The sequence below is a fragment of the Pleurodeles waltl genome, chromosome 11, assembly GCF_031143425.1.
Source record: "Pleurodeles waltl isolate 20211129_DDA chromosome 11, aPleWal1.hap1.20221129, whole genome shotgun sequence".
NCBI classification, from domain to species: Eukaryota; Metazoa; Chordata; class Amphibia; order Caudata; family Salamandridae; genus Pleurodeles; species Pleurodeles waltl.
The window spans coordinates 40,651,164-40,664,482 of record NC_090450.1 but is presented as its reverse complement, the minus strand read 5'-3'; the positions used below and the strand labels follow the sequence as shown (position 1 = coordinate 40,664,482).

The following is a 13,319-nucleotide window of genomic DNA, read 5'->3' as shown; positions in this document are numbered from 1 at the left end:
CTGATAGGAGCCTTTCCATCTGATCAGGTGGAATATTTTATGTATTAGCTTGGCCCCTTTTGGGCATAATGGAGAATCTTATCAGCTGTTTTTCTTTGGTGGTGGTCCTGGAACGTGAGCATTCAATGGGGTGACTTTGTTCACAAGTGGCAACATAATAGGTGAGAGCAAGGTGTTGTAATCGTGCTTTAGAGAGGGAAATGTGAGCCAAACTGAGCGTGGCTGTTCATGCGATTGATTGAGTTGGCTGAAAAGAATCTCCCGCCACATTATGGAGTCTTTGGGAGCCTCCTCCAACAGTGCATCATTTAGTCCATTGTAGGACTGATGTGTGTGGCAGGTCTGAGGGTGCAGTTGAAACCCATTCTGCGGAGAGGACCCACCCATGGAGTTGCCAGGAGACCCTATGTGTGGGGTGCTTGAGCTTCCTGTTGGAGATATTTGGTTATTATGTGCCTGCTCTGTGGTGGGAACTTGGGCTTGGGTAAAAAGCTGAACCTTAGGATGAGTGTCAATGTTAAGATTTATTGCAGATTTATGGGGGGCAGAAGTTGTTGAGCATACACCCAACCCCATGAGCAACCTCATGGGCAGCTTCTTTTTGTAGCTCAAGTAGCATTTCTACTTAAGCAGCAGCTTTCTCAGTGCGAATGGTCATAGCGTGATGCCGTGCCTGCATTGAGAAATCCTGCTGTGAGGCATTTTAGCAAATGAAAATCATGCTAGGAGATGCACATTCTCGCTCGTCAACTTAATGTTGGCTAGCTGTGTGCAAGACAAAACTCCACCACATTGCGGTTGGTGGAGTTTTGACAGAATTACAGCCTCCAAGCGGCCGTAGAGTGGGCAAAACTCCTTAAATCATGCAGAATTTTTCACACACCCAGCTCATGATCATTTCCTCTTTTAGGCGCAAAGTATACAAATAAAACAGTGTTACCCAACAAAACTTTGAGACAACCCTACACCCCACTGTCTACTTGCACTTCCACCTATGACTTTTCAATAGATTAACCTACATTTCCTCTACTACTCTAGTTAATGACCATACAATCAAAAAGGTTTTTGAAGTAACCAACTGCAATTTTGCAGGCATCCAATAAAAAAACTGCTACAATTGTAAGCAAATAAAGGAGCAAACAGTTTATTAACTTACCCACACGTTGGCTACAAAGAGCAAAACACACAAGTGCCGGCAGAAAGGACCAGACCGATTCTACCCAGGCCCACTGACCTGTCACTGGCACAGTTTTATCAAGATGACTGTCATTTAAAGTGGTTTTTTCACTACTGCCTGCAGGCTTCTTAGTCGTGTGGATGCGCTACTTTTCCTTCCCATAGTCAAAGCAATGAAGGTGCAGTAAACCTCAGGGTAGAAATGACCCTAATCTTTAACTCTAGGAACATGTAAGCTTGGAAGACATCTCAGCTGTCTTGACTCTAAGCTTCATGCAAATATCTTAAAACTTTATATTCAAATGTGTACTTTGACTTTGATACAGCAGGTTGCTTTTGTGCTGAAAGAATATGCTATATTTTTGGGCCAATAAATCTATTTTTACAATTACCGTCTAATGTAATTATCTGGATTCATAAAAACATATGAGAATTGAAAAACTGATGGTACTTGTGTTTTCAGGTAATTTTAGAGGCAGCCCAGCTATCGACAATTTTAATTGGACTTATATATCACTTCATTTGTCCAGTAGCGGCTCGCAGCGAGCAGAACGGGTGGGGCGGCGCACGGAGAGGGAGGTAAATAAAAAATTAAATTAAAAATAAAACAAATAACACATACCTCCATCGCTGCGCCTCTCTGCTCCATCCACTCCTCTGCTGGATGCGGACACAGGCTCCCAGCCTGCTCTTCTGCCAATCCTGGCACTGCTCAGAACAGCATCAGGATTGGCCGGGAACGCCCAGCTAGGGCACTCCCAGGCAGACTGGGAGCCTGTGCAGGCTCTCTCCAGCCCGGCAACTGTGTGCCCCTCAGTGCTCGTCCCTCCCGTGACCCCACTACTTTTACCAAAAAACAATAATAAACAGAGTTTATTATTGTTTTTTGGTAAAAGGTTTGCAGCTTTTGCTGCTGGTGGGGGGGGGGGTGTGACGCTCCTCCACCCTAATGGAGGAGCTGCCCCTGCATTTGTCTAGTGAGGTGCCAAACACTTTCCGATAGCTCTCATTTGTAGTGTTTATATAGATGTGTAATGTGTGCCACAGTTATAATCACAGCCACTGGAAATATGCAGTGAGAGGACAAAATTTTGTGGCAATAAAATGCAGATTATTTGTTGTATCACATTCTGTGGTAGTATCAATTCATCATTTTATCATTTTTACACAGCGAGACCTATTAGTCCTGGTTTAGTAGCCAAATACAGCAATAAGTAGCTGTAAGCAGCTGTAAGGTGACTAGCCAATCTTTGTGAATGACCTTCTGCTGCACAGCAACACGTGTCACTGTTTGTAGTAGCTTATGTCACTTTAAGATAGAAACTTTTGAGAATGGCAATATTCCAGTGGCCCGGGGTATAATTAAATGAGCCTATGACATTTTGACCAAAATGACAAAAGCTAAAATGTGTTTTATACCTCGTGAACAGTTCACCAAATAAGGCTGAGGTAATCTCAACTCACTGTGTCCTGCCTTTATGAGAAGAATATTTTGTTGTTGTTTAGTAATCTATAACACGTTTCTGCCATTTCAAAGTAGGTGATAATTAACTTATCAACATCAGAATGATGAAGGTATGAACGTGTCCTGTTGATCATTGGTTTTTTCCAAAGGTTTTTATAATAACATCAGTACTGTCATTATTTAGCACCAATTACGAGAACGCTGCCCCTATATCGCAATTAATAAAGAAAGGATTCCAGAAATAAAATGAAAAACAACACACAAATAGGGATGCTTGGCACTATGCACGGACACCAAAGCATACAGAGGCTGACTGTGTAAGCCATGCCATCGCAAAAGTGATCTTGCAAATGCTGAGTAATGGCCCGTCTCCTCTTTGCCAGCCTTTTTAAAAGCATGTAAGACATGGCTTTTTGATTGGCTTCTGAGGTGTGACCAGTCAGTCACAGACTTCGCCTAGTTCAATGGAACCATAAAAGAATACATGTGCTTTACAAATAATATACAGAATGGCATCCCATCTAAATAAAGTAGAAAGATTGCAAACCTGCATGCTTTGTGATTTATTTGGCCATACCTGGGTGGTACAGTATACCTTTACACATGTGCACCTTGAACAGAAATACAAACATGCTACACATTTGTAAATACAGCCTTACGAATGCATACAATATAAATGCTGTAATATAGTAATGTTTTGTTACTTTATTGTTATTAGATGGATTGCACATTGTTTTATGAATAGTGCATTGAACATAGTGAAGTGTTTGATCTCATCCCCTTCTCACTTTTATAGGACAAATAATTCATTGAATTGAAGGCGTTAAAAATATCCTGATGCAAAATAATGTTAGCCTCATAAAGATGAGGACTAGGCTGTCTTCTGCAATTCCTGTTAAACAGAATTCAAATTAAGACATTTGAATAAAGTCCATTACAAACACATATATAGTCTCATCTAAGGATGAATTTACAGACAGGTTGAGATGATAAAATTCCAACTTTCTAAAATCTTTTTTTTCAGAACTGTGACTTAATCTGAATTTACCATTAAAGAGGCTTTTAAATTACAATTTTGGAGACACCAAACTTGAAATTACTTTCTGCTCCCAATTGAAAGTTATCACTTATTAATTGTAATAAGATAACTAAATATTATCACTTATTACTTTGACTGAGATAACCCAATATTATCCTATGGGAACATATGCATCAAGCAAATATACTAAAAGTTGGTTAAAGGGAATGCAAACTTTTAGTTAACAGATTGCAATAGAAAAAAAATCATGTATAACTGTGTCAGTTACTAATACTTTGGGCAAACAATTGTCCATGATAAATATATAAACAATATATTTGTGGACTACTTTAAACTATTATATAGAGAGGAAACCCTAACTGATGATCTAGAATTGTGCTTTTTGGAGAAGCATATTTTCCAAATTTAAAGTAAGAAGATTATTTTTTAAATATTATTAGAAATAACTAATCAAGGATTTGGGATAGCAGTAGGTTTACTTAAAAATGGTAAAACATTTGTATTGGATAATATTCCAACTAAATGTTGTAATTATTCCAATATAAAACTCTCACCACTTCTTGCAAAAAATATAAACAAATGCCATGGAAAAGTTGTAAACTAATGATCATGGATGACATCCTTATAACACTAATTCAAAAACATGATAAAGATCTAACCTTGTGTACCAATTACAGACATATCTCTAAACTTAATGCCAATTTTGGGATTCTTACTAACATTTTAGTATTAAAATTTAAAGATTATTCTACAAATCACAGTCAGACTGTTTTTATTAAAGGAAGGTTGTGGCATAAAAAGATATGCACTCTATTTAATATATTAGATTTGCACAATAACTCAGGAGTCCCAAAAGTTGTACTAATCCTCAATTACAAATAGCTTTCAACAGGGTGAAATTATTCTATTTGTTATAGGTTAATCCTGGTTTCCTACAAAATGTATATCTCTTGTCATTATATTGAATAGATAAGCTAAGGCACATATATTAAACAATGTCATTTAAGCTAAAGGTTTTTATTTAAAGAAAAGAACCCACCAATTATCTTTGATACATTTTTAGAGTCACCCCCTACTTGTGCATTGAGAAAGAATCCTCTATTTTACATGTTGCCATAATTGTTGTCAATGAAGTCATTCCATACTTTTCTCATCATTGCTTCTTTTTTCATTTTTGATTTCAGAATTTGAACTTGAACTTGATGGCGATGTTTTTTTTGGTGCAAGAGGTATTTCCTCACATGCAGAAACGTGGGTAAATATCATAAAAGAAGAGTTGTAGGTTAACACTGGTGGGGGAAAAAAGCTGAAGGCTAAGAATAAGGTGGGAAGCAAATAAAAAAATAACCATCTGTGACAAAGAAAATATTGAGTGATTGAGGCTGATGGGATGGAGAGAGGTATGAATGAAAATAAAAAAATGGGTTGGGTACAGGAAGAAGGTACAAGGGTGAGACAAATGACTGGAGAGAGCAATGTGATAAGGAATTAACATATATGTGGGAGCAGGGTAGCCAGTGAGAGATTATGGCTAATGGGCCTAGGACCAAGAACTGGTGAATGAGCAAAAAATAAGAGAAAGACATAGATGAACTGACAGACTGTAAAGACTGCAAATGATGATATAAACTCTGATGGTGAGTATATGATGTTGAGGTAAAAAAAAGTATAACTATGGTGGTAGAATATAAAGTAGTTAGGGCACAATATGTAGACAAGTATTCATTTGATCAGTAATCAATAAAGAAGGATATATAATCAAAGGTATGAGAGAAACATTGTTAAACTATTGACTGGAATGTGAAATATGTACCCACTTTTCAGAACTCCACACATACATCTTTTGCTCTTGTTCCTTGCAGTGGTGGTTCTATTGTCCTGAATTCATCTGTTCTCGGCTTTGCAGGCATTCCAGTAAGTAAAGATAAAAGACTGTCACAAGCTTTTAAATGATGTTTGGAAACTGAGGAGGTGAGAAAAGTCATAACGCAAAACATTTGAAGGCTTTAATGTTTCATATATTGCTTTTTTTATTGGAGACTGGCTCACTGGTGAATTGTATGCCACATCTGCAGATCATTATTTCACATGAGCATCTGATACTTAACATTATCAATCTCCCAACTTCATCCAATTGCATCCTTATATGTTGGCATCAACAATTCTGCTGAATCCCACATCCTCTGTAAAAGCTGGCAGCTGCTATTATCCTCTCACCACCTGAACACGGTATTAGTATCTGCCTGTCACCTCTAAGGGCAGTTTAATTACTGAGAACCTTTCCATTCTACAACAACAAGCACACTGAGGTTGCAAGCTTGATTACCTCCTCTTCAAACGAGAAGAAGCATTAAGAAGTTGAGCACAATCTTCTCAAAGATAAAAACTATTCTAAACTGTGGGGCTCTCCTTCCACTCATTTTCACTTTTCAGGAACCCTCATAGGTGACCTTTCTAGTCTTTTTACCTCAACAAAACAATCATCATCACACACATCACATCACATCACCAAGACACAACATATCTGCTTTAAAACAAACCATAGTATTACATTTTAGCTTAAATTAATGTTTTAAACTTCATTTAAGTAATATTTGTCAGACCAGGGGAGCCAATATGTGTCAGACCACTCTGAGGGTGACTCTGTTTTGTGCCTGTCTGCTGTGTGCTGCCCATTCCTTTCCAGAGCTTCCTGGCCCATGTGGCCAGAGTGGAGGCCTTCTGGATTGGCCATAAGGGGGTTGCCTGGAAAGCTCTGTGCATTCAGATCTGGCTCTGCTTTTGCAGTGTGCTAAAGGTATGCATTGAAGTTGAGGTCAGCCTAGAGGACTTTACTTGGCCTATGACTCATCTGTTTCTTCTACCACTCCGTTTGAGGGGTGGTTGCCCAGACCACCATTACCTCAGGATTACTTACTGGCTGGTTAGTGGTGCCCATCTAGCATACAGCCCCCAGGATTAATCCACTGACATCAGTTGAAATTAAAGAAGGTCTACATTAATGAACATAGAAGAAGGACTGCAATAACATTGGGGCATCCATAAACAGTGAAGCAGGAAAAGCACATCACAGCTAGAATAGTGAACACAAAAGTTGTACTATATATTTTTGGAAAGGCTACAGATCCACTCTTCTAAGGTGAATTGAAATTCCCATTAGCGATTTTATGACTTACTAAGGACCCCCAGGTACATTGCCTTTAATACTCCATTTTAAGGTTATTAGATTATTGTTAGTACATTTAACGCCACTCACTTAAGTTACAATTGCAGGTAATGTCCCATCTACTGTTTGAACCAGTGATTTCTTACTCCCTACCATAGAGTTTGCCTAATGTTATTTGTAGTAACAGCATAACCAGCCTCCCATGAAACAATTCTCCTCGAGCTGATGAAATATCCACTGTCCCTATTTCTTACAATAGGTACCTTCTGCATTTCCATACTAATTACCTAATCTAACCCTGGGTTTGTATCCAGAATCTTCTTCACAATGTTCCTCCTGACATTCTTGAGCTCTGCCACTCCAGCTAGAGCCCCTACGTCTTCACTATAACATACACTAGTCCTAAAATATCAAAAGAAGGGGGGGAGTTCTAATCTAATGTACTTATCGCACATCCAGAAACCCTAATTGTTGAGAACTACTTCAAACCCTACTTTGAAACTAACAACACAGACCTAATTTTCTATCTGTCCAACATGAACTCGTGGCTAATCAGCCTACAATAGGCTTACTCCTCTTTTGTCCTCCACATTATCATTGAAGAGAAAGAAGCCTATTTCTGTCCTATTACATGTTTCACATCAATATTTTACCATTTTCTTTCAAATTTAAACAGAAAATGTTAGGATAGAAATAAACACGTCACGTGGAATATAGTCTTATACAGTCCCATAAAGTAAATGAAGACTTGAATTTGTAGTATATCTAGATATGCTTTTGAGAAATAAGAGATGGAAAAGAGAGAGATACAGAAAAGATAGGGACGTGGAAGAAGAAGGATTAAAAAAGTAAAAAGAAAGAGAAAAGTTAAAATGGAAAAAAGCCCTTCCATTTACATATTGTGAAACTATTCAGGTTTAATTAAATTATTTGCTGAAGAAAGTTGATGAAACAATGTTGCCTATATAATTGAAACAATTTTAGGACAAGCAATGCAGGAATGTTTGAGAGGGACTTGTAACAGTTTGATGATGTGTGGAACATTGATAGGAAGAGCAGTCTAAAAAAACGGTAACAGGTGTCCAAAGAGCATCTTTATGTATAGCAAGAGTAATGGGATGTATATCGGCTCTATCCCATCGGTGATGGTAGTATACACTATACCAAAAAGCTTTAAATGAAACATTAAATGCATTTTCCAAGTCTTAGCTATTTAATGAAATGCAACAGCCAAAAAAAGAGTGATAATTTTAACACTGAATAAAGAGGTGGACCATACTTCTACTAAACTTCCTAAAATGGCTTTTGCATGTGAAAAGCTTACATTTGTGCAAAAAATGTAATTGCATTGTTGACTTAAAGTAACCCAAAATTTATGAATATGCCGACATTCATATAGAATATGAAATAACGTAGCTAATGGAGCCTGGAATGACCAACAACTGGCAGGGATAGTATGAATCATTTTATTTAAAGCATCAGATATGAATAAAAGTCTGTTGTAAATATAAAAATAACATTTGGGTGGTGCATACAGTACAGGATAATTTTGTTCTATAATATTACAGACTAAGAATTTTAAAAATCTTGTTCCTATTTAAATTCAATTTCAGCTATACTTCTGGAGTGGTTGACAAATGAAGAGCTTAGTATGTAACAGATAAGGAAGTATTAGAGGAAGCAAGCTGCAATAAGTGAGAGATGGGGCTTCCGACATGACACCAGACGGCAGGGTCAAAAAGGCTTGAGAAATGGATTCAAAGAGAAGTACCAATTGTTTTTCAAAGGAATTAGAGAGATTAAACATAGACTGTGTCTGTTGAAAAGAAAGGAAGGTATTATCTTGAAAAAGCGGTTTAACCCATAATAAATCTTTATCTCTCCACGCCTTCCAATATCTGACTCTGCCGTTAAATGTAATCAGTTTTTTATACCATATTGAGGATTCTAAAAATAAATCATGTTGAGTAAGATGTTGAAAAAGAACTGGGTGTAATAACTAATAAGTATGTTTAAAGATAAAGGTAGATTAGGAAATAGGTATCTGTGTAAAGAAATGAAACTGTGTAAACAAGTTCAATTCAATATCAGCCCAGATAGGAGGAGGTATAGAATTGTCTCAAAGGTGAAAAAATGTGGATAGTTTCAAACAGAAAGTAGAATGATAATAAAGTTTGGGGAAATTGACTCCACCAAGTTCCTTAGGTCATTGTTATTTGGAGATGGATAATCTGGATTTTTTTAGTATGCCATAAAACTTGAATAACATTGTATATAGTTTCTTAAAATGAAAAGGAGGAATTTGTACAGAAACATTGGAACAAATATATAAAATGAGAGGGACAGATATCATTTTAATTGAATCCTATCTTTTCCACCATGATAAATATAATAGGTTCCATTTAGAAGTCAGTATGACTATTTTACTTAGTACCGAGTTGAGATTAAAAAAACTTTACCATTAATATTGTATTTAAACCACAATCCCAAATATTATATTTTTTTGTGTGGCCACACAACATTATTACAATTGGAATCATGTTTAAAGCATACTTTATTATGTGAAAGAATTTCACATTATCTGAGTTAAATGTGTAGCCTATTACTTCAGTAAATTGGTTTACTTCAGATACAAATGCAGGTAAAGAAGTCACTTGATTGATATAACTAAGGGAATGTCCTGAGCAAAAGCAGCCATCCTTACCTGTTTTCTGTTATATTGAAAACCTTAAATAGTAGGATTCTGTCAAAGTCTGAGTAAAAATACTACCAAAGTAAAATAAAAAATAATGGAGATAGCGGGAAACTTTGAAAGAAACCTCTATGTAAGGGGAAGTAGGAGGATTGTAAACTATTAACAAGAACATATGGAGACAAACCAAATTTTGAAATATAGGTGCAAAACTAAGCCACTGAAGAGTTTGGAAGATGAACGGCCAACCAATTCTATTAAAAGCCTTTTCTGCATCGAGGGACATAGCGGCTAAGGACTGCTTACATACATGAGAAAGACATTAAAAGGAAGCATAGTGTTGTCAGATATCAGTTTGGCTTTAACAAACTTGGATTGTTCCCGTCCTATCAATTATGGTTACAGAGAATCCAACTGAAGAGCAATATGTTTTGCAATGATTTTATAATCTATGTTTACTAAATGTATAGGTCTAGAATGTCTAGAAAATTTGGGATCCTTTCCTTCTTTAGGAATTAGGCAAATTAATTCTTCCCGGAAGTGCCTTTGGCTCTTTTGTTTGTAACTAACACTTGAAATAAATGAAGTAATTGAAGTACCAAAAGATGAGAAAAAGAACCACAGAAGTGAATTGTAATCCCATTTGAGGCCAGGGCTTGCCCGGGTTTGATCACCTACAGAGACTGAAGAATTTACTCAGGCGAAATATCACCTTCCAAAGAAAAAAAAAAGCAAGATTGACATCAAGTTCTTTTTAGATAGAAGCGAGATATTGTTGATTGCACATAATAGAGGGAGATAGCCCAGGAGTATATAGCAGTTGATAATTGATAATTTTAAATTCCTTTAAAATGTCTTCATCATCAAATAGGGATCTGTTGGTAGTACCAAGAATTGTGTCTATGTTAACTTGTCCTTTTTTTAATTTTTAGAATTTATAGGTAATTGGCCAATAGTTTACCACCCATATTTGGCTGTCCATAATATTTAGTGCTAGACCTTAGTTAGAAGGAAGCAGCATTTTCAATGGAAAGTTGGTAAAACTGGAAGTTAGCTTTGATTAAGTAAGCAAGACATGTGGGTGAATTGGTAGTGTAACATGTATTCAATTTTTTTTTATATTACTCAAAATCTTAGAAAATTCTTGGTTATTCAATTGATGCTGCTTTGAATGAGTGCCACAAGCTATGCAGTGGTATATTGGGGATATCACTAAAATAGAAAAATGTCTTCACAAAATCTGTAAAACAACAAGTAAAATGAGCATCCACTAAAAGTGAGTTATTAAAACACTGTTTCCATGGTGTTTAGGTAGTGGGAGGAGATCTAAACCTACAATAACCTGAGCATGATCTGAGATAAATATTCTGCCAATCTCCAAGTTTAGTAGGTTTTGAGATAATACTTTAGAGGGAAACAAATTATCAGTTCTGGATTGAGAATTGTGCATGTGAGAAAAAGGTATACTCCTTCATGGTAGGATTACTGAACTCCATGTATCCACCAGAGAAGGTTGCTTTATACTTGAGAGAAATTGCTTATGCATGAGGGAAAGAGCAAATTTAGCCTTAAAGTTCTGATCAATCAAAGGGTCTATGAGAAGATTATAGTCTCAACCAAAGTAATCATCCAAAATAGACACTAGTTTATGTGAAATGCTGGCCAAAATCTTTTATCAGGTTGTGTGGGTGCATACATGTTAAAAATTAAAATAGAAATATTGCTTATGAGCAGATGTACATGAAACCACCTGCCTTGGTCATATGACTCTTGAGAAAGCAGTTTAATGCCAAGAGATTTTCTACAATGGCAATGGAGGATCATACCACTCTTTTTCCCAGAGCCTAGAGAAGAAAAGGCTTGACATACCCAATTATGTCTGAGTCTTTGAACTTCCGTAGCTGTGAGATGGGTATTTTGTAAAGGAGCTACTTCTGCATTGAATTTCACTAGATGGGAGAGAACGTTTTGTCTTTTAATAGGAGAGTTCAACCAACAAACATTCCATAACATTATACATAATAACATCAGCAAAAACTTAATAATGTCATACATAAGATATAACCTTCATAGGAGCAACAGCTATAACAACTAAAATGTAATGTATATTTTGAGAACATCCACCTGGAAAATGGTACAGTGAATACAGCAATAGGAAGGAGAGAAAGGAGAGAAAGGCTAGGGTGCTGGAACCACAGGAAGAAGAAGAGCCGGGGCAATTGCAGAGGAGGCCCTAACTACAAGAGGTGAAACAGTGAGACAACTGCATAGCATGAGTGTACCTACAAGGGAAACAAAACCTAGGAATTATTGTGTGAAAAAGATATTGAGGATAGAGATAATTGGCATGCAACAAATCAATGAGAAAAGCACATACTCATGTATATATAAAAGAAAATCTCCCAATGATATAATCACAATGGAAAGAAAATGTTCAGCAGGAGGACAATCTTGGACTATCCATATGATCTTCTTTACAGGTATCTAAACATTTCTGCAGCTGGTCTGGATCCTCATTCATCATAGTCTTGTTGTTATGTTACGTTAAAGAGACAAGCTTGAAAGAGGCCATATTTGGCATTCAAAGCATGGAAAGCAGAAATTGTTTGCATCTTTCCGAAGTAGCTTTAGCTAGCTCTTGAGAGAAATAAATATTATTTCCTGACCACGACACATCCCTCTGCTTTTAGCTGCTTTGATGACCTGTAAGAGATCAGTATTTTCCAAGAAAAAATTATCACACTTCTAATTCTCTGAATAGAGGTAGGGTTCTTTGGTCCATGACCCAGTCTATAATGCTGCTGCACATTGAGAGATGTAGTATCTGGCTTTTGAAGCAGAAGAAGATCATTTGAAGAAGATTCCGTGGATCACTGCACAACACCTTTTCTATTCCCAACTCATCCTTTCCGCTGCCTTCCCCTACTTCTTCACCACTCACCTCCACTCTTTCTCAGGCAATGCCTCAGGAGGCACCCTCCTTAATTCCATATCTGCCATAAAAAATGCCTTTAACATACATGATTTCAACCTCCACTATTCCATTCACTTACTAGCCATTCCAGAGACCTGGTGTAATGACGCCTCACTGCCCCAATCCTCTACATTATCATTCTAATTTTAACAAGAATAGGGACCATGGTAGAGGAGGCAGAGTTGCTTTCACCCATGGCTCCTCAGTTTCAGTCAAGCTGCTAAATGGACCCTCATTTATTTCTTTTTACCTCCACTGCATCTTTTATCTACCACCCTCTCCAAAAATACCTTGCCACCATTTCCATCTGATCTCCTGGACCTTGCCCAGTGCATGCTTTCTATCTCAACTCAAGCCCACATTGTAAATATCTTTAAAAAATGGGCTAACAACACCTCAGATGCCTACACCCTTCATCGTGAACATAAACAAGCTTGGCTAATCCCAGCCCATCAATAGCCTTGCACACTAAGGTGGAAACTGGCTTGATTTTCTCATCTCTCCTATTCCCAAATCTAGTCTTCTGGGAAAATGTATTCCAAATTTGCTGGCCAGATCATAACCCAATCTGCATCATCCTGGAAAATTGTCCCTGCACATATGTGTGTGTATATCATACAGCAACAAATTGACAAGTCTTTGCAGTTACCCAGGGAAACACCTATTTGGAATACCAACAGCAGAAACAAAAGTGAGAGAATCCCATTTGTGGTTGACTATCATCCATCTGCTCCCAACTACTGAAATAATATTCAATAAACATTTCTCTCATTATCCACTTGTGAAAATTTGCAAAAGGTTTTTCCA

General features: G+C 37.1%; 1 protein-coding gene and 1 long non-coding RNA gene across 4 annotated transcripts in view; one reads left to right on the top strand and one right to left on the bottom strand.

Moving 5' to 3' along the window:
* The window catches only part of LOC138265365 (uncharacterized), a 110,151-nt gene that overhangs the window by 10,665 nt on the left and 86,167 nt on the right, over positions 1–13,319 (bottom strand). The window lies entirely within an intron of this gene.
* The window catches only part of LOC138265363 (dehydrogenase/reductase SDR family member 4-like), a 129,709-nt gene that overhangs the window by 67,655 nt on the left and 48,735 nt on the right, over positions 1–13,319 (top strand). For all 3 annotated transcript variants that reach the window (XM_069213009.1, XM_069213007.1, XM_069213008.1), the window contains 2 exons: positions 4,865–4,935; positions 5,543–5,594. In XM_069213009.1, coding sequence (XP_069069110.1) covers positions 4,865–4,935; positions 5,543–5,594 — 123 coding nt within the window. The remainder of the gene's footprint in view (positions 1–4,864; positions 4,936–5,542; positions 5,595–13,319) is intronic.